The 22574-nt window shown below is 39.7% G+C and overlaps 3 protein-coding genes across 12 annotated transcripts in view; 1 reads left to right on the top strand and 2 right to left on the bottom strand.

Moving 5' to 3' along the window:
- Positions 1–2069, bottom strand: part of LOC121285500 (lysine-specific demethylase 2B-like) — a 248035-nt gene extending 245966 nt beyond the window's left edge. For 3 of the 9 annotated variants that reach the window (XM_041202006.1, XM_041201998.1, XM_041202008.1), the window contains exon 1: positions 1755–2069. In XM_041202006.1, the coding sequence (XP_041057940.1) occupies positions 1755–1874 (120 nt within the window). In that variant the 5' untranslated portion in view covers positions 1875–2069. The remainder of the gene's footprint in view (positions 1–1754) is intronic. The other 6 variants (XM_041201999.1, XM_041202002.1, XM_041202001.1 and 3 more) reach the window with 2 other exon arrangements.
- A 3-nt stretch (positions 2070–2072) lies between these two features.
- orai1a (ORAI calcium release-activated calcium modulator 1a) lies at positions 2073–7407 on the top strand. Of its 2 annotated transcripts, none has more exons than XM_041202024.1 (2): positions 2073–2713; positions 6539–7407. In XM_041202024.1, exons 1-2 carry the CDS (start codon positions 2600–2602, stop codon positions 7115–7117), a joined length of 693 nt encoding a protein of 230 aa, XP_041057958.1. In that variant the 5' UTR covers positions 2073–2599; the 3' UTR covers positions 7118–7407. The 2 variants fall into 2 exon arrangements, with proteins under 2 accessions (XP_041057958.1, XP_041057959.1); XM_041202025.1 differs by lacking the exon at positions 2073–2713 and adding an exon at positions 6058–6112.
- Positions 7408–11528: 4121 nt separating this feature from the next.
- Positions 11529–22574, bottom strand: part of morn3 (MORN repeat containing 3) — a 73975-nt gene continuing 62929 nt past the window's right edge. The window contains exon 5 of the mRNA XM_041202022.1: positions 11529–13460. Coding sequence (XP_041057956.1) covers positions 13383–13460 — 78 coding nt within the window. The 3' untranslated portion in view covers positions 11529–13382. The remainder of the gene's footprint in view (positions 13461–22574) is intronic.

Here is a 22574-nt window from a genome sequence, read left to right on the forward strand (position 1 = left end):
AAATTCTCATGATATCAGGAAATTTTGGAGTGCTTTTATTTAATTCCACCTCCAAATCAATAATAAAAATGAGCAACAGCAATTGTTCCAATACACAGCCAGTTCCAAAAAAAGAGTTACACAGCCTGTGCAACTCCACTCATGGCCAAGCCCAGCGAGATTCATTCATTTCCATTAAAACAAATGCAGTTTCCATCGAAAATACTCCACTAATCAAACTGGACGTTATGGAAAAATGCACTCATCAAGATATTTTCTCCCACATTTGTTATTCTCTTGCAATATTCTGGACTTAATATGAACCGAGAGGTCAGACAGCTAGCTTTATGACCTGCCCTCCAGCTCAATGCCAATACACAAACAAGGAGTCATCTAAAGAGAGACAGAGAGCAGCATCCTTCAGCTTTCTATCCCTTCCTCTAAGGAAAACCCTCATCAGCACAATTCAAAATCAGGAACATAACCCTCGTACATTACCATAATCCATATAATTGTCACTTTCATGCCAAATCCAAAATCTCACAGCAGAATCTATCGTTACAGCCAATTGGTTCATCCAATAGGAAAAACAGTTCAGACCAGTGTTCTTATTTCCCAGTTTTTACTGGTGCTCCATTTTAAGATATACAAGACCAATTCAGACCAGTATTCTTATTTCCCAGTTTTTACTGTTTTTCGTTCTAAAGCCATTAAGAATCAATTAAGGCAAAACTTACAAATGTCAAAACTGTGGCAGCCAATCAGAGGCTGTATGTCAGATTGGGAAAAGCAACATTGTCTCCTGGTACACATCATATTTTCAACAGGGCCACAAAGACAGAAACAAATGATTTTTTGATTTATATTTTTGGAACTTTCTAGGTAGTTTCTGGAAAATCAATCTAACCAATCCAAATATTAGTAACTGCATTAATAGTGTTCATGTGATTCTGAATTTAGATTTCCTGCTGTTATATGCCCCATGCCTCCACTATCCAACTACCACATTCTCCTGCAGCAAAGCAAGTGAGGCAGTATGGATTTCAGACTTCCTTGTAGTTGCCATCTTGTGTTGGGCACTAGGAGGTACACGTTTGACTGTAAGCAGTGAGCCTGACTGTTCACCCATAGCATTCAATAAATGGCAAAATATGTTCCTAGGGAACAGAGGAGGGCAGCCCAACTGAGTTGGGTAAAATTGTGTTCTGTAACTTGCAAGTTTTAACGAGGGAGCAAAACATTACAGCCAATCATTGACGGGTTTGAATTTTATGCCTTAAATGACTCAAATGTCCAGTCTCCAAAGGCCCACAAATTGAAGTTATGAGGGTACCGACACAATGCAGAATATTCTGGGTGAACTCAAAACACAGATCGTAAAAAAAAATTATGGTTATTACTAAAATGAAGAACAAAAATGAAATTACGCAAAAAGCATTAAGGGCCTCTTCTCTTTCCCCATGATTTCCTTTCAGGGCCTTGCAATTCCTAAAGCCAGCATTGCCATGCTTTCCCACACCCTCAACCACGATTCAGTGTTATTTATATATAAATAATAAACTTACAACTTTTTTTTTACACACACTTCTAAATCATTACCATGCAGCTTTAATCTCGTGTTATGCAAAAGCATCAATCAGGAAAATGCTTTAAAATAAACTTTGTTTTCCATTTTAAAAATCCCTTAACCCTTCATTATGTATGTTTAAAGTGACCCTGACTAAAGGCCATATGTGAACAAACCACAGTCTAGCGCATTAATCGGACTAACTTACTTCAGTATCGGGTCGATTTCCTTCTATGAGAACTGCAATGGGAGGTTTGTGTGTTGTGTTGGATGGAGGGGGTCGAAAATGGGAGGAAAAAGAATCCCCGGAGTCCGCCCCCGGCACCATAAGGTTATGGAGCCGTTTATATGCAAAACACTTTCAAGTCCTTCCTACTACCACCACCATCATCATCATCATCTCTGCAATGCTTACCACAAACTAGCAGAGGCGGCAATAATGCAAACTCGGGATTGGGAGTGGTGGAAAAGGGAGATGGGGGGCGGGGGGAGGCTGCGATGGTATCCTGCGCAGCGAAGCGAATCTGGGTCAGAGTTTGAATCCATCTCTCGCTGACACGGGGCGGGAGCGGAACCGCACCGGAATGGAACGTCACCCGGAGCCCTGGTCGGATGATTGACAGGCGCGGCGGAGAATGGAACGTCGCCCAGAGAGGATGATTGACAGGCGCGGCGGACAGGGCTCGGCTTGCGCACAATAGCCACCCTGCCAGCGGTGGAGGAGAAGAGCTCCGTTCCCCTCTAATAGGTGCACTCGATCTGTTTCTCCTACATATGCTGCTACTTGTGCTCGCATCTCATGTGCTCGCAACCGAAACCACGACCAACCCCGTTCTGGGAGTGCGATTTGTAACAAAGGAGCCTTAATTTCTCTTGGAAGTCCGGAAGAAATGCTTGTGCTTTGAGGAGGGGGACGACAACGCCGCACAACAGTGATCACCTGGGAGACTTGCTGCTGCTCAAAGCTGGGACTCTTTTTTCTCTCTCTCGCTTTAAGGCCGGGGTAAATAACCGAGTTGTGTTACGGGGGTTGGGTGGGGGAGAGTGTAATAAATGAGTTTGAACGAGCACTCGATGCAGGCTCTGTCCTGGAGAAAGCTCTATCTGAGCAGAGCCAAACTCAAAGCCTCCAGCAGAACGTCAGCTTTATTGTCGGGTTTCGCCATGGTAAGTTTTTACAGCCGCTGATAGAATTCACTGAGTTGCTGTGTGACAAATTACTATCGTATGATCCTAGTGTTGCGCTGAACATTTTATTTCCTGTGCCCCTTTTTTTTCTTTAACCTGATTAGAGTGATTAAGGAAGAACAAGTAGACAAAAAGTAATTTTAATTTAGCTAAATGTGTTTTGTAGATTGTTTATAAATAGCGACAGGCGCACTACGAATATTGTTGCAAATTAACGTTGCCACACATGGTTTCCAAGCAGAAAAGTCAGTCGCCGATTTCCGCGCACAGTTAAATGCTCGTGTTACCGCGGTGTATAATGGTTTGTAATTTGCCCTATTGTCATGCTGTGAAATTATCACCAAAAGCCAAATGTAAGCATTTATTCAATAAATGGGATGGGATGGGTAGCTGTGGCTTTGAGGATCCGAATAATTCCGGCTTTGCTAAATTTATTTTTTATTAAACAGTTTAACGTAATTGGAGTATTTGTTAAACAACAGATTTTTAAAATTACGTTAGTGTGAAATGTACTGAAAATCGACCTGCTCTTTGCAAATCTTCTCACGTTACCTCTCTAGGAATAAAAAAGACCTGCAGTAATGCAGCAGATTTCCGCTTGTATACAAATTTGTACGGCAAAACACTATTTTCGAGGACCTTCGATTTTAAATTTTAGTAATTCATCTGCCTCTTGATCATGGTGCTTCAACCTTTTCATTCTCCATAATATCTTAATTTATTGGGAGAAAAATCTGGCTCTCAATTTTCACGTCCATCATATTTTAACTTGGAGGTTTTCAGAAGTTATGTTGATTGTATTTCAGCAATTAAACATCCGGGCACGGAGACCTATCTTTTTTGTATGTATTTTACGTTTAAAAGAGCATTTAAAAGTTTTGCGTTTTTAATGTACTCGATTTGGCACCAGTTTTGGAGAATGAAGGTTCTAAGTTATGTATATTGTGGCAAACTTATTCAGTAATTATGGCCATTAATTCTTTTTAAATTAATACTTTTTTGCAGATTTTCATCTAGATATTCTGTGAATTTATATTTTGTTTTCAATTACTAGTTTGTGGACTAATGTCAACAGTTGACTAGGTGTAAAATGTTAGGTGTATAAAATTCTGACTTGCTTCCCCCCTGCCCCCCCGAAGGCAATCACTTGGGGTGAGGCAGCAAAAGCCTATTGGTGTAAATGGACATTTATTCATGTGAATTAAGCCACTGAGCATTCGTATTGCCAGGCCCTTTGTAGGGTCCATAACAGCTGATGCCCAGATGTATGTTCTTGCAGTGGATCAGTATATGGTGGGAAAAGGGGCCGCTTCTTACCTTTTCCAGATTGATGTGACTGTCATTCTGAGTTTAAACTTGGTTCGAAAACACTATAAAATATTTTAAAGTGGTAACTGCTTTTCATTTGGATCAACTAATAGGATTGTCAGTGCAGACTTAACAATAAGGTCTTCCAATTTTGGAGTGCCTTGCCCTGACATAAGAATCAAACATTGGATGAAAATACATTGGTCTGCAAATATATTCATAGCAATAACAAAATCAAATGTTCATAATTTGTAAGCTTTACATTTAATCAGCAGAGCAGCTTTGGAAGGAACAAAAAGTACTTTTCACAACAGCCTTCACAATGTATAATGCTAAAAGGAATTGATGGGCATCAGTGGCAGTATCCTTTTCTTCTCCCACTATTCACTCTAACTATGGGACTTAATCTAACCATTTTATATATGTCAAAAACAAAAACAGAATTACCTGGAAAAACTCGGCAGGTCTGGCAACATCGGTGGAGAAGAAAAGAGTTGACGTTTCGAGTCCTCATGACCCTTCACAGAAACGTCAACTCTTTTCTTCTCCACCGATGCTGCCAGATCTGCTGAGTTTTTCCAGGTAATTCTGTTTTTGTTTTGGATTTCCAGCATCTGCAGTTTTTTGTTTTTATTTTATATATGTCACAGGTAACTGAAGGTGCACTGTTAAATTGTTAATGCTCAGTTGTATGCAGAGAAGTGTTTCCTACACCAAATGGGAAACATTAGCATGCTGAAGTTGATATTTTTCCCGGTTTTATATAGTTTAGCTTATAAATTTTAGATATTATGCTTTTGAACATGATTATTGAGTTTAATTCTAAAATATATTTGAAAGCAATGTAGTTTCTGCACCAGTATGGCCCCATATTTCATTCGCTAAATAAGTGTGGGTGTTGTATCAACGAGCTTGACTTTGGCGCTAAGGTTGAGATGAACCCACTTCAATCACTAGTTTTCTTCCTTTATCCCTTATTTCCACTCATGAGAACAATCTTCTACCTTTTTGATCACATTGATTCCTCTATCTTACAAACTATCATCCCATCTCCCTTACCTCAAGTCTTTAAATACAATAAAGCTGCAAATCTATGCCTATTCCCACCCACCCCAACTTCCTGTTTGAGTCTCTCTAATCCAGTTTCTGCTCTGCCTTTGCACAGAAACAGCCCTACTTAAAGTTACAAGTGACGTTCTCTGTGATTATGACCATGGTGTATTTTTCCTCCTCAGTCTCTACAGTCTTTGACATGGTCCTCCAACACTTCTCCCCTGTTACCCAGCACAGTTGGACTGTCCTCACTTGGTTCCACTCGTAACTTCCAAAGATGTATCCTTTGCCCCCTCTTCCTCATTTACATTCAACCCCTCAGTCACATCATCGGCTAACGAGTCAACCTTCAAAAGTATTCTGATGACATCAGACTACTTCTATACCACCTCTCTTGACCCTTTTGCAAGCTCTATTGTCGGGCTGTTAGTCCGACAACCTACATGTCTGACAACTGATCTTGGATGAGCCAAATTTCCTCCAGCTAAACATATTTTTTGGATAGTTCTTTCAAAGAGCAGACATGATTGACCAAATGACAACCTGCTGTGCTGCATCATTCTATGATGGGATGGGGGTTGTTGAGGGCGGGGGCCAAAGCTATCCTGTTTGCCCGATTACAAGAATAAAACATTATTTGGAGCCAGCACCATCTAGTGGTACATATTCAAAATAATGTAGACAAAGTTCAAATATTTCAATTTTTTGTTTCTTTTTAATGGGTTTTCAAAATAGTTCTGACCTCTTTCCTTAGTAAATTGCAGTGGTAACATGGGAGACTACTGCCACTGTACACCTCTAGTATAAAGGTATCAATTTGGGTGCTAAAGATCTTCAACTGTGTCCTGTGGCTGCTTGGAATAACACTATTAACCTTCCTTTTTTATTATTCATTCATGGGATATGAGCGTCGCTGGCTTGGCCAGCATTTATTGCCTTTCCCTTGTTCAGAGGCAGAGGACAGTTAAGAGCCAACCACATTGCTGTGGATCTGGAGTCACATGTAGGCCAGACCAGGTAAGGACAGCAAATTTCCTTCCCTAAAGGACATTAGTGAACCAGATGGGTTTTTACAACAATCGACCATGGTTTCATGGTCATCATCAGATTTTTAATTCCAGATTTTTTTTATTGAATTCAAATTTCACCATCTGCTGTGTTGGGATTCAAACCTGGGTCTCTGGAATACCATTCCAGTGACAGTACCACTATGCCACCGCCTCCCTCATAACCTGGAAGGAGAGGAGAAAAGACTCCCTTTAGGATTGTGGCATAGAGCCCCAGGAAAGGAAGAAATGAGAACATGAACAACAGAGGCAAGAATGAAGAAAAACTGAGTGCTATGGGTGGGTTGGGGTGTGAAAGGTGAAGAATTAACTCAACAATATGTTTCATGTATGTTTTTCAACTACAAACAAATTAGTTTTTTTCTTTTGTTTCTAGGTAGCCATGGTCGAAGTGCAGCTTGACACAGACCCCACCATGTACCCACAAGGTCTCTTGATAGCCTTCAGTGCTTGCACTACTGTGCTAGTTGCAGTACACCTTTTTGCTCTCATGATCAGCACTTGTATTCTTCCACATATAGAGGCTGTCAGCAACGTTCATAATCTCAATTCTGTTCATGAGTCACCCCATGAGCGTATGCATAGGCATATTGAACTTGCATGGGCTTTCTCCACAGTCATTGGGACCTTGCTTTTTCTTGCAGAGGTTGTGCTACTTTGTTGGGTTAAGTTTCTTCCATTAAAGAATCACCCTGTGGTTAAACAAAATAATTGTACACCAGCATCATCTGGAGACGATGCAACTATTACATCTGGAGAAGCTGCAGCTATTACATCCACAACGATTATGGTACCCTTTGGATTAATTTTCATTATATTTGCAGTTCATTTCTATCGATCATTGGTAAGCCACAAAACAGAGAGAGTTGAAAGGGAATTGGATGTACTTGCACAACTGCAGGATCAGCTGGACCGAGGAGACACGCTGCACCCGACTGGGTCTCATTTTGAATAAGACTGGTTGTAAACTATTGGAGAATAGCTGCCTTATAATACAGTTTACAGTACTTGGTGCATGAAGTGACTGAACTGTTGTACAAAAAGAACAATCTAATTACTATCTAGTAATACTCGATACTACTGTCAGATATTTTGGGACAATGACCAGTGCAGAACATTTTTGTTCTTAAGTTTTAAATTAAAAAGGTGCCATACGACAGCAAAATGCATGTATTTACTTTGGATTTGTATAGGATTTAATTGGATTGTTAACATTTTCATCATTAAAGAGATTATTGTGTGTTATGCAGGACTGAGTGTCTTAATAATAGGGTAAGTGGATTTAACTTAACCCACAGTTTTACTCTTCCATTACTTCACTTAAATTACAAGATGGGTTATGCACTGGTGGTGGTTATACAGAAGCTGAGAATTGGCTGTCACTTAACTGTGCAATTAGCTGGGAGTGCTTTGTGACAGAACTGCTCGTTCTAGAAGAGGAGCAAAATTATAGTTAAGATGTCTTGCCGAACTGAACTTGCCTCTTGGATGAATGCTGTTTGTCCCTCATTAACAATTTCTTCTCGTCACACCACTTTATCATTCAAACTAGTTGCTTGATTTTTATTTGCATCTTTTTCATATAATCATATAGCACTGATTCATTGTGCTTGTGCTGACTACTTGAAAGAACTATTCAATTAGTCCTATTTTTTTCCCTATAACCCTGAAAATCTTGCCTTTTCAAGAACATATGCATACCCCTTTTTGAAAATTACCATTGAATCTGTTTCCAACACTATTTCAGGCAGTGCATTCTGGATCATATCAATTTGCTGCATTTATATTTTTAAAAACAAATAATTTCCCCCTGAAAACTAGATTTTTTTTTTTGCTAATCTTGAATCTGTCTACTCTGGTTACTAACTCTTCTGTCAGTGGAAACAATTATCCTATCTACTTATATCAAAAACTTTCAGAATTTTGAGCAATTCTATTAATCCTTCCCTTAGCCTACTCTGTTGTGAGAAAAACAGTTGCAGTTTCCACAAAACAGAAGTCCCTCATCCCTGGTACCATTTTAGTAAATCTGCATTGTCTCCAAGACTGTTCAATGATGCGCATTGTTCACAGGATGATACAAGAATAAAGCACCTTGGTTCGAGATCGAGGACTGAAGAAACTCAAATAAATATCTGGAATGATTGGAATGTTTTGTATCAAACGCTGCCCCAAGTGGTGATTCTAACAGTGCAGTCCATATATCTACACATACAAAACACTACTTGGTAGTTATTTAGCTGCCATTGTAGAGTTTACTCATCAATAAACTACTGGTAGCCTAAATATAGACTGTTAATCTTGATTTTGGTTTGTTGGATATATGAAGACAATTTTGAAGACCCTTTTGAAACACAGTTGGGCTCCCAAGAATCTATCCTACAAACGTTTCAGAGTATTATTGGATTCTTTGAGGCCAATTATCTTTTGGTTATTTGATAATTTGAAAGGCTGCATCTGAATTTTCATGTCTTAATTATAAAAGCTTGAGACAATTGTTGGTCACCTCAGGCAAGTTGCTCCATTATGTAAATTTCTGGTGCATGTTCATATACCAAATGGTAGAGTATTTACAAGTTTTGTGTTTTGTACTGATTTCAGTGGAAAAATAGACTCTGTTTGCCACTGGGAACATGTTAAAGCGTAGTGAATTACAAACAGGAGTTCATTGATTTCAGTGCACTGGTTATAAGTATATTCTGTCTCTGTTGCTTTTGTCTTTGGGTGTCATTATACTGATGCCGGTATCTGTATAATGCAATGCACAACTATCAGACCCAAGTTATACTGTTCACTGCACCTCATTCCAAGTCACACTGAGCTGTTCTGTCTGGACATGGGCAGAGTTCTAACTTATAAGTGGCTAATTATGTCCAGGAGGCCCAAAGGAACCTTTTTAAACATGACTTTTATAATTATAAAGTTATACTCCATCCAGTGGAAAACAAAGTATTGTGAGATTACTTAGTAGAGGTGCTCTCATACCTCCTGGTCTCAACACCTGGAGTCAGAGAGGATGGGAGTTCCTGAGACATACCACTGCTGTTGATGCAGATCAGAAACCAATTTGTATTGACCGATATTTTGTACATTTTGTAGTATTAATGCTTTGCTTTAATTTCTAACTCTAAAGGTTACCAATGAGGCAGGAAAAGAAAAGAAACTATTTCTCAAATCAATTTCCAGCTGAACTTGAACAAAAGCAAAGTACTGTGAATGCTGGAATTCTGAAATCTAGAGATTCAATTTGCCTGTCATTTTAATAACTTCCCCCACTATGATCTCTATATTCTGTGTTCACAATTCCAAATCATAACATCTGACCCCACTTTTATTCAGACAAATGTTGGGAATGATTTTTGCTATTCCTATTTACACCTCTTCTAGACTATCTTTTGCTTCTTTAAGTGTTCCATTACCATTGTCTTTTGTTTGCACCGTCATCATTTTGTCATTTAATCTTCCTTGACATCCACCCTATCACAGACCCACCTCCCTTTTGTTCTTATCCTTCACCTAACCCACACTTTAGTGCTTCTGTACTTGCTTAAAACTTTTATATCTCAATTTTTTCCAGTTCTAACAAAAGGTCATCAACTTGAAATATTAACTTTGCTTTTCACACTCTGCAGATGTTGCTTGACCTGTTGGATAGTTTCAGCAAGTTGTTTTTATTCCAGATAAATTCAGCCTGGATATTCCTCCAACAACTTGACTGTTTTCTTGTGTACACTCTTTGAAGCATTGTCAGTTTTTTCCCCTGTAGCAGAAGCAGTATCTTGATGTGAAGATGAAAGACTTTATCCCCCTTCATCCTACTCTATTATTACATGGATGTATATCCACAAAGAAAAGTCTTCAGAACATTATCCAGTAATAATAACATCTCAAATTCTCATATGTAGTTTAGCCATGGTTACAAAGCAACCAAGATATCGGACATCCATTATCTAACCCCTCCTCAAATGTGGACATAAATAGCGTTGTCGGCTATCTGAATACTTGAAAAAGTATTTGTTCTCAAATTGGTGAACGCTAAGCATGATCATGATGTATGTTTGCTTTAATGAAGAACAAAGGTAACCATTTAAAAAAAAAAGTTGGAGTTTTTTTAAAAAACATTTAAATGTGATCCTGAACATGATTGGTTGCCTTGCAGCTGGACCTTACTCCATATTCTGGTAGTGATTACATGAGCAAAAACACAGTTAAAAACGAGTTCATGCAACCTTAGCATTTGGCGTACCTGAAAACCTTTACTAAAAACCAGGAGTTTCATCAAGCTTAGTAACAAATACAGAAACGCAAGTTATTGATTTCTACAACTATTGGGACAGAGTCTTCACTGTTTGCATTTTCAATTTCAAAGCTTTGTTCACTTAAAACCTTTACATTTGTTTTAACAGATGGCATGCACTCCCTAATACAAAACCTTACTTCCTATAAAGCTTTTCATAATTGAAATTGCCACTGCAAATATTTATAATGGAATTCATGTAAACATTTGGTTCCCCACCTGATTCAGAGAAGTTTTACGTTTGGCACTAAAGTTATATTTTTCAATTCACACAAGTTTATATTAAATAGTGCACTCCGGATTTATGACCTGGGCTTACTGAAATGCAGCCAAAATCCACCTGGAATATTGGACCTTAGTCACCCTGTTGCTCTGTTCTTCAGCCACTTCCAAACTTCAATTCAAATTTTTAAATTACTTCAAATTTTCTCGGCTCTGACGTCCGATAGGCAATGTCACAGAATGTCCACTAGTTGTATGATTCCAATTTAGTGTATTTTATTCCCAAAGCACTTTATATCTCGCTCTTTTTAGCTTTTTGTGTTTACAAGTAATCTATGTTGCACAAATCTTGCGGTACTTGCAGGACAGAAACAGGCTATTTGACTCAACAGTTTAATGTCAATATTTACTTTCCACACGAGCCTCCTCCCATCCTTCTAACCCCATCAATATTTTCCTCTTTCACTTTCGTATTACTATCAATGGCAATGCCTTGTTATTGATACTTTACAATCTCGTCGAACAGTCAAACCTTTCATATTTCACTGGACATATTAATCTCTGGTAACTTTATAACAATTCAGCTTGATCAATATTTTAAGAAATTGTGATATTTTCCTGCATTTCCATTAAAGCATTTACCCAATAATTTAAAAATATGCAGCCTTCTCTTCATTGAAGCGTTTGCTAAATGATTGTCTAATGTAAAATGGAGTAAAGATTTTAGACAAATGAGAAAACACAATTTTCAATTTGGTCAAAGATTTACAAATGATGTTGATCTACTTTTACAGGGGAAATTCATGTTGGAAATATGCTGTGAAAAGAAAGCTTGCCCTACACGCTCTATTTTAAATGGTGTAGGGCTCAGCAATGAAACCTAGCATGTTAATTTTCTTAATGTGGACAAACTTGTATTTTGCATATATAAAATCAAAAATGGCACCCTGTTTAATAAATAATCTGCCCACATGACTATTTGATGCAAAAATCTATTCAAGGAAATTGTATAAACCTACAAAATTTTCTTTTCATGAGTGAGATCACTACAGGTCATGTAATTTTGATTTTCCATGGTTACCAGTCACTGAATTTCCATCTGTTATCTCAATTTGAAGATCAGTATAAAACGTTCTGATCATAAAATTATTAGGAGTATTTAATATAAAGCTTTATCTGTTTTAACTGGTGCTTAAGGGAAAAGTGGTTGGTTTTAAAATTTAAATGGGAAACTACTAAAGTTCAGTAGCATTGATCTTTCAGGAAAGATGCAGCACAAACCATCGAATAAATTCTTATTAAAATTATCTTTATCTTGCACACGGTGTTAACTTCTAAAAGCAGAATTTTTCCTGTTGTGGTAATTAAATTTGCTAATTCACAAACTTCCATTAATGAGACCTTTTTTAGAACCTCGATGTGCTGAGACCCTAATGGAAGCTTGCCAATGAGTATCAGACAATTTCAGACCTTCCATGCACACTGGATTTGTCTATCAAAGTGGTGTCCAATTTAATGCAGTTATTCCAAACATTCAGCTGTTTAACCTACATGCAATGTAAAGTGGAAAATTATTCAAGAGTCTGGAATTTTTTAAAATTAATTTCCTCCCTTGAAGTAGTTACCCATGCTGGAGAATGGTCATCTCGCTAAGTCTCAATTCTTCATAAATTAATTCAGATATGTCAGTATCACTATGCTATTTGTGGTGACATAACAGTTAAGAGCACTTTTGTTCTCTGTTGATGTCTTCACATTCACTTTCCAACAGAATCACTAGATAGTGAGCAGAACCAATAGCTTATTTTTTCTCCCTGTTTTCCCATTTATAAAATGTGGCAATTAAAACATGCATAGCTTCTCCTGTTGCAATAGTTTCAGATTTTGATCAATTTCAATGATGAAAATCAGAATAACTTGCTGAATACAATGGGAAAACAATACACAATCACACAAAGCAAAAATTGCAGAAGCTGGAAATTTTAGAACAGAAAATATTGGAGTCACAAGTCTTCATCTTGAAAGAACAGATGAGCAAATATTTTGGGTATGGACTTTATCAAAACTGGAGGATATTATAGATGGACTAAATTATAAAAAGGATCTGGGCAAAGGGAAGAGGCTGCAAAAAACAATAGAAATGTAATTAGGGTACCTGTAAGGTGATTAAATTATGTTGATATTGGCATAAGGCAATGGGAAGCATAATGAGAGAAATCAAAGTTCAATGTAGATTGGAAGTGTGAATAGCTGAAGGAAGTAAGAACTAGGCAATTAGAAATGAAAGTGCAAAAAAAAACTGCAGAGTGTGATCAAGGAGCCTGGGAGAAAATGAAAAGGTCACCATTAAGGATGCAGACGACATCAGCAGCACATTACTGCACTGGAGAGTCCTCACCAAAGCACCCATCCTTACCTACTAAAAGATGAGTGTTTACCTACCAGGTATTCAATTTACATGAAGTGGATTATTCTTTGGTCCAGAATGAACATTTTATAGAAAAGTTCTGTTGGAATTGTTGCAGAAAATCTTGGTAAATTTGCAGATGTGTTGCTTATATGTGAATGTGTGGTTGAGTACCAAATGTAAATTTAAAACTAATGCACATGAGGTTGATTGTATGTGCCACTCTGAAAAGGACAGTCATATTACATAGTTTGTTGCTATCTTGAACTTGTGGAAGAGATGAAATGTCGACGATTAGATATCTTCTTCATTTTTATCCAGAAACCTTGATCTGGCTCTCTCTAAAACATAAGTTGGGTTCCGTAGCTTAATCTGGAAAAAAAAAACAAAATCCTTTAAATCCGTGTTGTAGCAGCTACCGCATTTGTAACAACAAACTAGTTTTTATAATTATTGATTCATCATTGGGTAACATGAAGATCACACAAACAGTATGGCTTTTAAACTAAATTCATCAGTTCAAATTTCATTTACTAAATATCATAGTTGAAGAAAAGTTGCAGCTTTTGTATAACAATGGACCTGGTAAACTGAACAATATTCAAACATAAATAAATAAAAGAAAACGAAGAAACATTGTGCATAAGAATTAGGAGCAGAAATAGGCATTTGGCCCATTGAGCCATTATCTGGTAGAGCTTAGACAAAGCTACCAACCTCTGTCAAAACAAAAGTATAAGTTTGAAACTAAATTTTTGCAGCTTAATGACATATTAGGGTGTTGCATAATTATACAATTATTCACTTGCTATTTAGGCAAACTTGTTCAACAGGATCTATAGAAAATAGGGTGCTACCTTATCAAATATCAAATTACCTACCACGGAGCAGTATGATTTTTCTCATGATTTCAAAGGCAAGTCTGTGCACGTGGAATCACAATGATACAGAACAGAAGGGGGCATTTGGCCCATCATGCCTGTACCAGCTGTTTGTTAGAGCAATCTAATCCCACGCTCCTGCTCTTTCCCCCAAAACGCTAATATTTTTCCCTTCATGTATTTATCTAGTTCACCTTTGAATGTTAATTAATCTGCTTCCATTAACCTTTCAGGGTGTACATTCCGGATCCCAACAATTTGCTATTTTAAACAAAGTTTCCCCATATCATCACTGATTATGTTGCCAATCACCTTAAATCTTTGTGCCCTGTTTACTGACTCTCCAGCCATTGTAAATTTCTATTTGTTTACTCTTTCAAAATCCTTCAAGATTTTGCACACTGTTATCAAAGCTCCTCTTAGCCTTAACAAAAATAAAAATACCTGGAAAAACTCAGGTCTGGCAGCAACTGTGGAGAGGAACACAGTTCACATTTCGAGTCCGTATGACTCTTCAACAGAACTAAGTAAAAAATAGAAAAGAGGTGAAATATAAGCTGGTTTAAGTGGGGGGTGGGGGTGGGACAAGTAGACCTGGATAGAGGGCCAGTGATAGGTGGAGATTGCCAAAAGATGTCATAGACAAAAGGACAAAGAGGTGTTGAAGATGGTGATATTATCTAAGGAATGTGCTAATTAAGGGTAGAAAGCAGGACAAGCAAATGTACAGATAGCCCTAGTTGAGGTGGGTTGGGGTGAAGGAATCAAAACAGGCTAAAAGGTAGAGATTAAACAATGTATAGAAATACATTTAAAAATAATGGAAATAGGTGGGAAAAGAAAAATCTAAATAAATTATTGGAAAAAAAGGGGGGATCGGAAAGTGGGTGGGGATGGAGGAGAGAGTTCATGATCTAAAATTGTTGAACTCAATATTCAGTCTGGAAGGCTGTAAAGTGCCTAGTAGGACTGAATATTGAGTTCAACAATTTTAGATCATGAACTCTCTCCTCTATCCCCAACCCCTTTCCGAGCATGGGACCTAGATGGGGCTGAAGACATAGCTACCAACAATGGGAAGAAGGAAGTGGGGGTGATGCACAAAAGGCTGGTGTTACTGTTAAGAATATGGGAAATATGAGCAGAAGTAGGACATATGGCCTCTCAACGCTCTGCCATTCAATAAGATTATGGCTGATCTTCTATCTCAACTTTACCTTCCCGCACTATCCCTATGTCGCTTAACTCCCATGGTATCCAAAAATCTGTTGATCTCAGACTTAAATATACTTAGCACTGAGCATCTACTGCACGCTCCAGCAGAGAATTCCAAAGGTTCACAACCCTTTGAGTGAAGAAATCTCTTCTCATCTCAGTCCTAAATGGCCAACCCCTTATTCTGATACTATGATATCTTGATTTAGACTCCCCTGCCAGTGAAACATCCTCCCCACATCTACGCTGTCAAGCCCCTTAAGAACTTAATAAATTTCCATTAGGTCATCTCACATCCCACAACTCTAGGAAATATAGGCCTAATCTAATCAATCTTTCCTCATAGGACAATCCCCCTCATCCCAGGAATCAACGTCTAGTGAATATTTCTTGCACTTCTTCTAAGGCAAGTATACCTTTCCTTAGGTAAGAAGGCCAAAACTGTACACTGTACTTCAGATGTGGTCTCACCAAGGCACGATATAATTGCAATAAAGCTTCTTTGCTTTTATACTCCAATCCCTTTGTAACACAGACAAACATACCATTCATTCTCCTAATTGCTGTATACCTGCATGTTAACTTACTGATTCATGTACAGAATCCTGTGAATACCAACATTTCCCAGTCTTTCACCATTTAAAAAAATATTTGGCAGAATCTTCTGTTCGGTGTGCGGTGGTGGGCCCCACATGTCGACGCATAAAATGACGCGCGGTGACATCGGGCATCCATCCCAATGTCACCGCCTGTCATTCTGATCTTCTGTTCAGCAGGCGCACACCAGAGTCGGCTGTGCACCCACTGAACCGTCAAAGGCCTGTTAAGGCCATTAATAAGTTAGTACTAAAGTAATTGTCAGGGCTGCCTGTCCAACCTTAAGGTTGATGGGCAAGTGAAGAGCCCAGGCAGACTTCGCATTTTTCATGAAACCTCATCCAAGGGCGGGATGAGGTTTCATAAAGGGTTTGTTAATTAAATAAAATTTTGTATTAAAATTCATAAATATGACCCAGGCACTGTCACATGAAGGGACGTGTCTGTATATTTTTATTTTTTCAATCTTTGTAACTGAACTTAATCTCCCCGAGGCAGCTCCATGCCTCAGAGATTTCTGCGCTCTTTCACGCGCATGTGCGAAAGAGTGCAGGCCCCGACTCTCCCTTCTCCCCCCACCCGCACAGGTAGCACTGAGCGCTTCCTGGCACACATCACGCTGGGCGGGCCTTAATTGGTCCGCCCATGTAAAATGGCGGAGCACAGCCGATTGCAGGTGGCGATCGGCTCCACCTCCGCCTACGCCTGCTCCCAACCGGCCCTGCCCGACGAGGAGAAAATTCTCCCCATTCTGTTTTTCTATTTTTCCAACCAAATGTAGATAACTTCACATTTGTCCATACTATATTCCATCTGCCATGTTCTGCTCACTCACATATTTTTGGCAGCCTCTTTGCGTTCTCACTTAACTTTGTAACATCAGAAAACTTGGATGCATTGCACTTGGTCCCTTCATCAGAGTCACTGACAGATTGTAAAAGCACAGGCCCGTGCATTGATCCTTGCAGTAACCCACTAGTTGCAGTCTGCCAACCCGAAAATGTCATTTTATTCCTACTGTCTGTTTTCTATCTGTTCACCAATTCTCAATCTTTGCTATTATCTCCGTTCCCATGAGCCTTGTGGAATAACCTCTTGGGGGGCACTCTATCAAATGCTTTTTGAAAATCCAAATGCACTACATCCACTGGGTCCCCCTTATCCACTCTACTAGTTACATCCTCAAAAATCTCTAACAGATTTGTCAAACATGATTTCCCTTTCATAAACTCCTAATGACTCTTCTTAATCATATCATGTCTCTAATAATAAATACCAGCATTTTTGCAGCCATTGATGTAAGGCTATCTTTCGATAGTTCACTGTTTTCTCTCTACCTTCTTTCTTGAATGTCAGATAAGCAAGCATGACAGGCATTTCTTGGAAAGTTGTCACAGGTCACAGAGAAAGAGAGGGATGAGGCCATGCAGAAATTTAAACACAGGATGAGAACTTTTCATTGGAGGACTTGAGAACCTGGGACTCAATGTAAAGGGGTGATGGTTAAACAGGACTTGGTGAGGGATAGAGTAGATGCAGCAGAGTTTTGAGTCAAAGGGTGGAATATGGAGGCAGGGCAGGGGAGCATTGGGATAGTTGCATCAGGAGGTAAAAGCATGAGGCGAGTTTCAGCAGCAGACCAGCTAAGGCAGGAACAAGAAGCAGGCAATGTTGCAGAGGTGGAAATAGATGTTCTTTATAATGGAGGAGACATGGGTTTTTTAAAAATTCTTTCATGGGATGTGGGCATTTCTGGCTCAGCCAGCATTTTTATTGCCCATCCCTAAATACCCTGGAGAGGTTGGTGATGAGCCACCTTCTTGAACCGCTGCAGTCCATGTGGTGTAAGCGAACCCACAGTGCTGCTAGGGAGGGGGTTCCAGGATTTTGACCAAGTGACAATGAAGGAATGATGATATAATTCCAAGTCAGGATGGTGCATGGCTTGAAGGGAAGCTTAATGGGTGGTGGTGTTCCCATGCATCTCATGCCCTTGCCCTTCTAAGTAGTAGAGGTCATGGGTTTGGAAGTTGCTGTTGAAAGAGCCTTAGTGAGTTGCTGCAGTGCATCTTGTAGCTGGTACACACTGCTGTGACTGTGTGTTGGTGGTGGAGGGACTGGATGTTGAAGGTGGTAGATGGGGTGCCAATCAAACGGGCTACTTTCTCATGGATGGTGTCGAGCTTCCTGAGTGTTGTTCAAGCTGCACACATCCAGACAAGTGGAGAATATTCCATCACACACCTGACTTGTGCTTTGTCGATGGTGGACAGGTTTCAGGGAGTCAGGAGGTGAGTTACTCTCCGCAGAATTCCCAGCCTCTAACCTGCTCTTGTAGCCACAGTATTTACACGACTGTTCCGGTTCTGGTCAATGGTAATCCCTAGGGTATTGATAGTGGGGAATTCAGCAATTGTAAAGCCATTGAATGTCAAGGGGAGATAGTTGGATACTCTCTTGTTGGAGATGGTCAATGCCTGATATTTGTGTGGCATCAATGTTACTTGCCACTTATTAGCCCAAGCCTGAATGTTGTCCAAGTCTTGCTGCATATGGGCACGGACTGCTTCAATATCTGAAGAGTCGCGAGTGGTGCTGAACATTGTGCAATCATCAGCGAACATCCCCACTTCTGACCTTATGATGGAGGGAAGGTCATCAATGAAGCAGCTGAACATGGTTGGGCCCCGGACACTACCCTGAGGAATGACTGCAGTGACATCCTGGGACTGAGATGCTTGACCTCCAACAACCACAACTATATTCCTTTATGCTAGATATGACTCCAACCAATGGAGAATTTTCCCCCGATTCTCATTGACTCCAGTTTTGCTAGGGCTCCTTGGTGCCACACTTGATCAAATGCTGCCTTAATGTCTAGGGCAGTCACTCTCACCTCACCTCTTGGGCAGAATTTTGCCCTTGATGGGCGGGTGGGTCCCACCAGCTCGGCAGCGGGCGGGCAGTCGATCGCCGCTGCCGAAACGGGCTCTGCCGCCATTTTAAGTGGGCGGGCTAATTAAACGGGACGCCCGACGGGAAGCGATATGCGCTTCCTGTGTGGGGGGGGAAGGGATTCCCCAACTGTCAGAGTGCGCTCTTTCACACATGCGCGCGAAAGAGCGCATATCTCCCTGAGACTAAGTGCTGTCTCAGGGAGATCACTGACAGTGTTATAAATATCAGAAATAGAATAATAAAAAAATTAACATGTCCCCCTCATGTAACAATGTCACACGAGATGGGACATGTTAATAAATATGACTAAAACTTTATTAAACTTTTTAAAAACAGACATGAAACCTCATCCCGCCAGTGGATGAGGTTTCATGTTTTTTCAGAAGCTCGCTGGGGCTCCTGGCCTTTAATTGCCTTAATGATCCTGTCAATGGCCTCAATTGGTCATTGACAGGTCAGCGGGCGGACAACTGATCGCGCTGTCTGTCCGCCTTCCTGAATATTTAAATGGGGCGGGATGACGTCGGGGATTCCCCCCAACTTCATCCCGCATCATTTTCACGTCGGCGAGTGGGCCCCGCCCCCAACTCACCGACGGAAAAATTCAGGTCCTTGAGTTCAGCTGTTTTGTCCATGTTTGGATTAAGGCTGTAATAAGGCCAGGAGCAGCCCTAGCGGAACCCAAACTGAGTGTCAGTGAGCAGGATATTGCTGAGTAAGTGCCACTTGATAGCACTGTCACCAACCCCTTCCATCACTTTGCTGATGATCAAGAGCAGACTAATGGGGCAGTAATTACACGGGTTGGATTTGTCCTGCTTTCTGTGGGCAGGGCATATTTTCCACATTGCTGGGTAGATGCTAGTGTTGTAGCTGTACTGGAACAGTTTGATTAAGGGCACAGCTAGTTCTGGAGCACAAGTACCGTTGCTGGAATGCTGTCAGGTTCCATGCCCTTTGCAGTATCCAGTGCCTTCAGCCGCTTCTTGATATCATGTGGAGTGAACTGAATTGGCTGAAGACTGGCATCTGTGAAGCTGGAGACCTCAGGATGAGACCGAGATGGATTATCCACTCAGCACTTCTAGCTGAAGGTTGTTGCAATTTTTTTTTAATTAGTTAGAGTTTGATTGACCAACGAACTCATTTAGCCAAGATATAAAAGTGGCAACAAGAATGGAATAAAGAACAAAAGAAAATAAATTTCAAGACGGGACAGCAAAATCTTGGAAAGAGCATCTGCACTTATCTTGTAAAACAGGTGACAGCCGGCAAACGGACCAGAAAGCAGTGCTGCAGTTTAAAATAAAAAAAACAAACCTGCAGAATCGCAAGCAAAAGGCTATGGTAGCCTAGCAGGGCAGCTATTTAGGTAACGATACCCAGAGTGTGACAAGAAGGGACAGAGTGTACAAACATTTTTTAAAAAGCAGTAAATAGGATCAAAGGGGGGGAAAATGGTAAAAAGGCAAGATTAATGGCTCTTTACTTAAATGCATGTAGTATTTGGAACAAAAGAAATGAATTAATGGCACAAATAAAGGTTAATGGATATGATCTTAGAGCCATTACGGAGACATGGTTACAAGGAGATCAAAGCTGGGAACTAAATATTCAGGGGTATGTGACTTTTCAAAAGGACAGGCAGAAAGAAAGGGTGGTGGGGTACCCTTGTTAGTACGAGGTGGAATAAGTATGATAGCAAGAAATGATCTTGGATTGGAAGATGTACAAACCATATTGGTGGAGGTAAGAAATAACAAGGGAAGAAGGTAGGAGTAGTGTATAGGCCCCCTGACAGCTATACTGTAGGACAGAGAATAAATCAGGAGATAATGAGGGCATGTAAAAAAGGCAGTACATTAATCACAGGTGACTTTAATCTTCATGTTGATTGTGAAAATCAAACTGACAGAGGTAGACACAAGCAACAATTCACAGAGTGTATTTGGGACAGTTACTTAGAACAAAATATTGTGAATCCAACCAGGGATCTGGCTAATTTGGATCTGGTAATGTGTAATGAGGCAGATTTAATAAATGGTCTTAGAGAAAAGAATCCTCTAGGAAACAGTGACCATAATATGGTAGAATTTAGCATTCAGTTTGAGAGTGAAAAACTTGGGTTGGAAACAACTTTGTTAAACTTAAGTAAGGGTAATTACAATGGAATGAGGGCAGAGTTGGCTGGAGTGGACTGGGAAAGCAGATTAGCAGAAAAGACAGTTGATGAATAATGGCAGATGTTTAAGAAAACAATTCATGACTCTCAACAAAGATATATCCCAGTAAGGAAGAAGGATTCAAGGAAGGGGATAAACCAACCATTGTTAACCAAGGAAGTTAAGGACAATGTCAAATTGAAAGAAAAAGCATAATGTGGCAAAGATTAGTGGTAAGCCAGAGGATTGGGAAAGTTTTAAGAACCAACAAAAAATGACCAAAATAAAATAAAGAGGGAGAAAATAAACTTTGAGGGTAATGTAGCAAGCAATATAAAAATGGGCAGTAAGAGCTTATCTAAATATATAAAAAGGAAGAGAGAAGCCAAAGTGAACGTCAGCCCTTAGAAAATGAAGCTGGGGATTTAATAATAAGGAACCAGAAAATGGCAAAGGAGTTGAATAAATACTTTGCTTCAGTCTTCACAGTAGAAGATACTAATAGCATTCCAAAAATACTAACTAATCAAGGGAAAAAGCGGTGGGGGGGGCGGGGGGAGGAAATAAATACAATATCTTTCACTAGAGATAAAGTACTAGGGAAACTGATGGGGCTAAAGGTCGATAAGTCCCCTGGACCTGATGGATTGCATCTTAGGATATTAAAGGAAGTAGCTACAGAGATAGTGCTTGCACTGGTAGTAATCTTCCAAGAATCCTTAGATTCTGGAAAAGCCCCAGAGGATTGGAGAATGGCCAATGTAACGCCCTTATTCAAAAAGGGAGACAGACAAAAAACAGGTAACTTTAGGCCAGTTAGCTTAACATCTGACACTGAGAAAATGTTGGAGTCTATTATAAAGGATGTAATAGCAGAGCATTTAGAAATACATAATCTAGTCAAACAGAATCAGCATGGCTTTATGAAGGGGAAATCATGCCTAACAAGTTTATTAGAATTCTTTGAGGAAGTAACAAGCAGGATGATAAAGGGAAACCACTAGACGTAAAGGCATTCGATGCGGTATCGCATATAAGGCTACTTAATAAAGGTAAAAGGTGTTGGGGGTAGTATATTAGCATGGATAGAAGATTGGCTAGCTAATAGAAGACAGAGAGTTGGGATAAGAGGTGCATTTTCAGGATAGCAACCTGTAACTAGTGGAGTGTCACAAGGATCAGTACCGGGCCCTCCATTATTTACAATATATATTAATGAATTAGATGAGGGAAGTGAATGTACTATCACCAAGTTTGTGGATGACACAAAAATAGGTGGGAAGGCAAGAGGTAAGGATGACACAAGGAGTCTACAGAGGAATACAGACAGGTTAATGGCAGGAAGAATAGAGGAATTGAATTTTATTTAAATGGAGAAAGACCACAGAAGGCTGCAGCACAGAGGGGTTTGGGAGTCCTTGTGCATGAAGCCCAAAATGCTAACATACAAGTTCAGCAGGTAATAGGGAAGGCAAATGGAATGTTGGCCTTGATTTCAAAGGGAATGGGGTATAAAAATAGGGTAGTCTTGCTAAAACTATACAAGACACTAGTTGGACCACACCTAGAATACTGTGAACAACTTTGGTCCCTTTATCTAAGGAAAGATATACTGGCATTGGAGGCAGACCAGAGAAGGTTCACTAGGTTGATCCCAGGTATGGAGGAATTTT

The sequence above is a fragment of the Carcharodon carcharias genome, chromosome 13 (genome assembly GCF_017639515.1).
Source record: "Carcharodon carcharias isolate sCarCar2 chromosome 13, sCarCar2.pri, whole genome shotgun sequence".
NCBI classification, from domain to species: domain Eukaryota; kingdom Metazoa; phylum Chordata; class Chondrichthyes; order Lamniformes; family Lamnidae; genus Carcharodon; species Carcharodon carcharias.

Bases quoted from the DNA above. Each gene is read 5' to 3' on its own strand.
- orai1a (XM_041202024.1), top strand. From the start codon at position 2,600: ATGAGTTTGAACGAGCACTCGATGCAGGCTCTGTCCTGGAGAAAGCTC. The intron at 2,714-6,538 runs GTAAGTTTTTAC...TTTTGTTTCTAG, and splicing joins TATTGTCGGGTTTCGCCATG to GTAGCCATGGTCGAAGTGCA.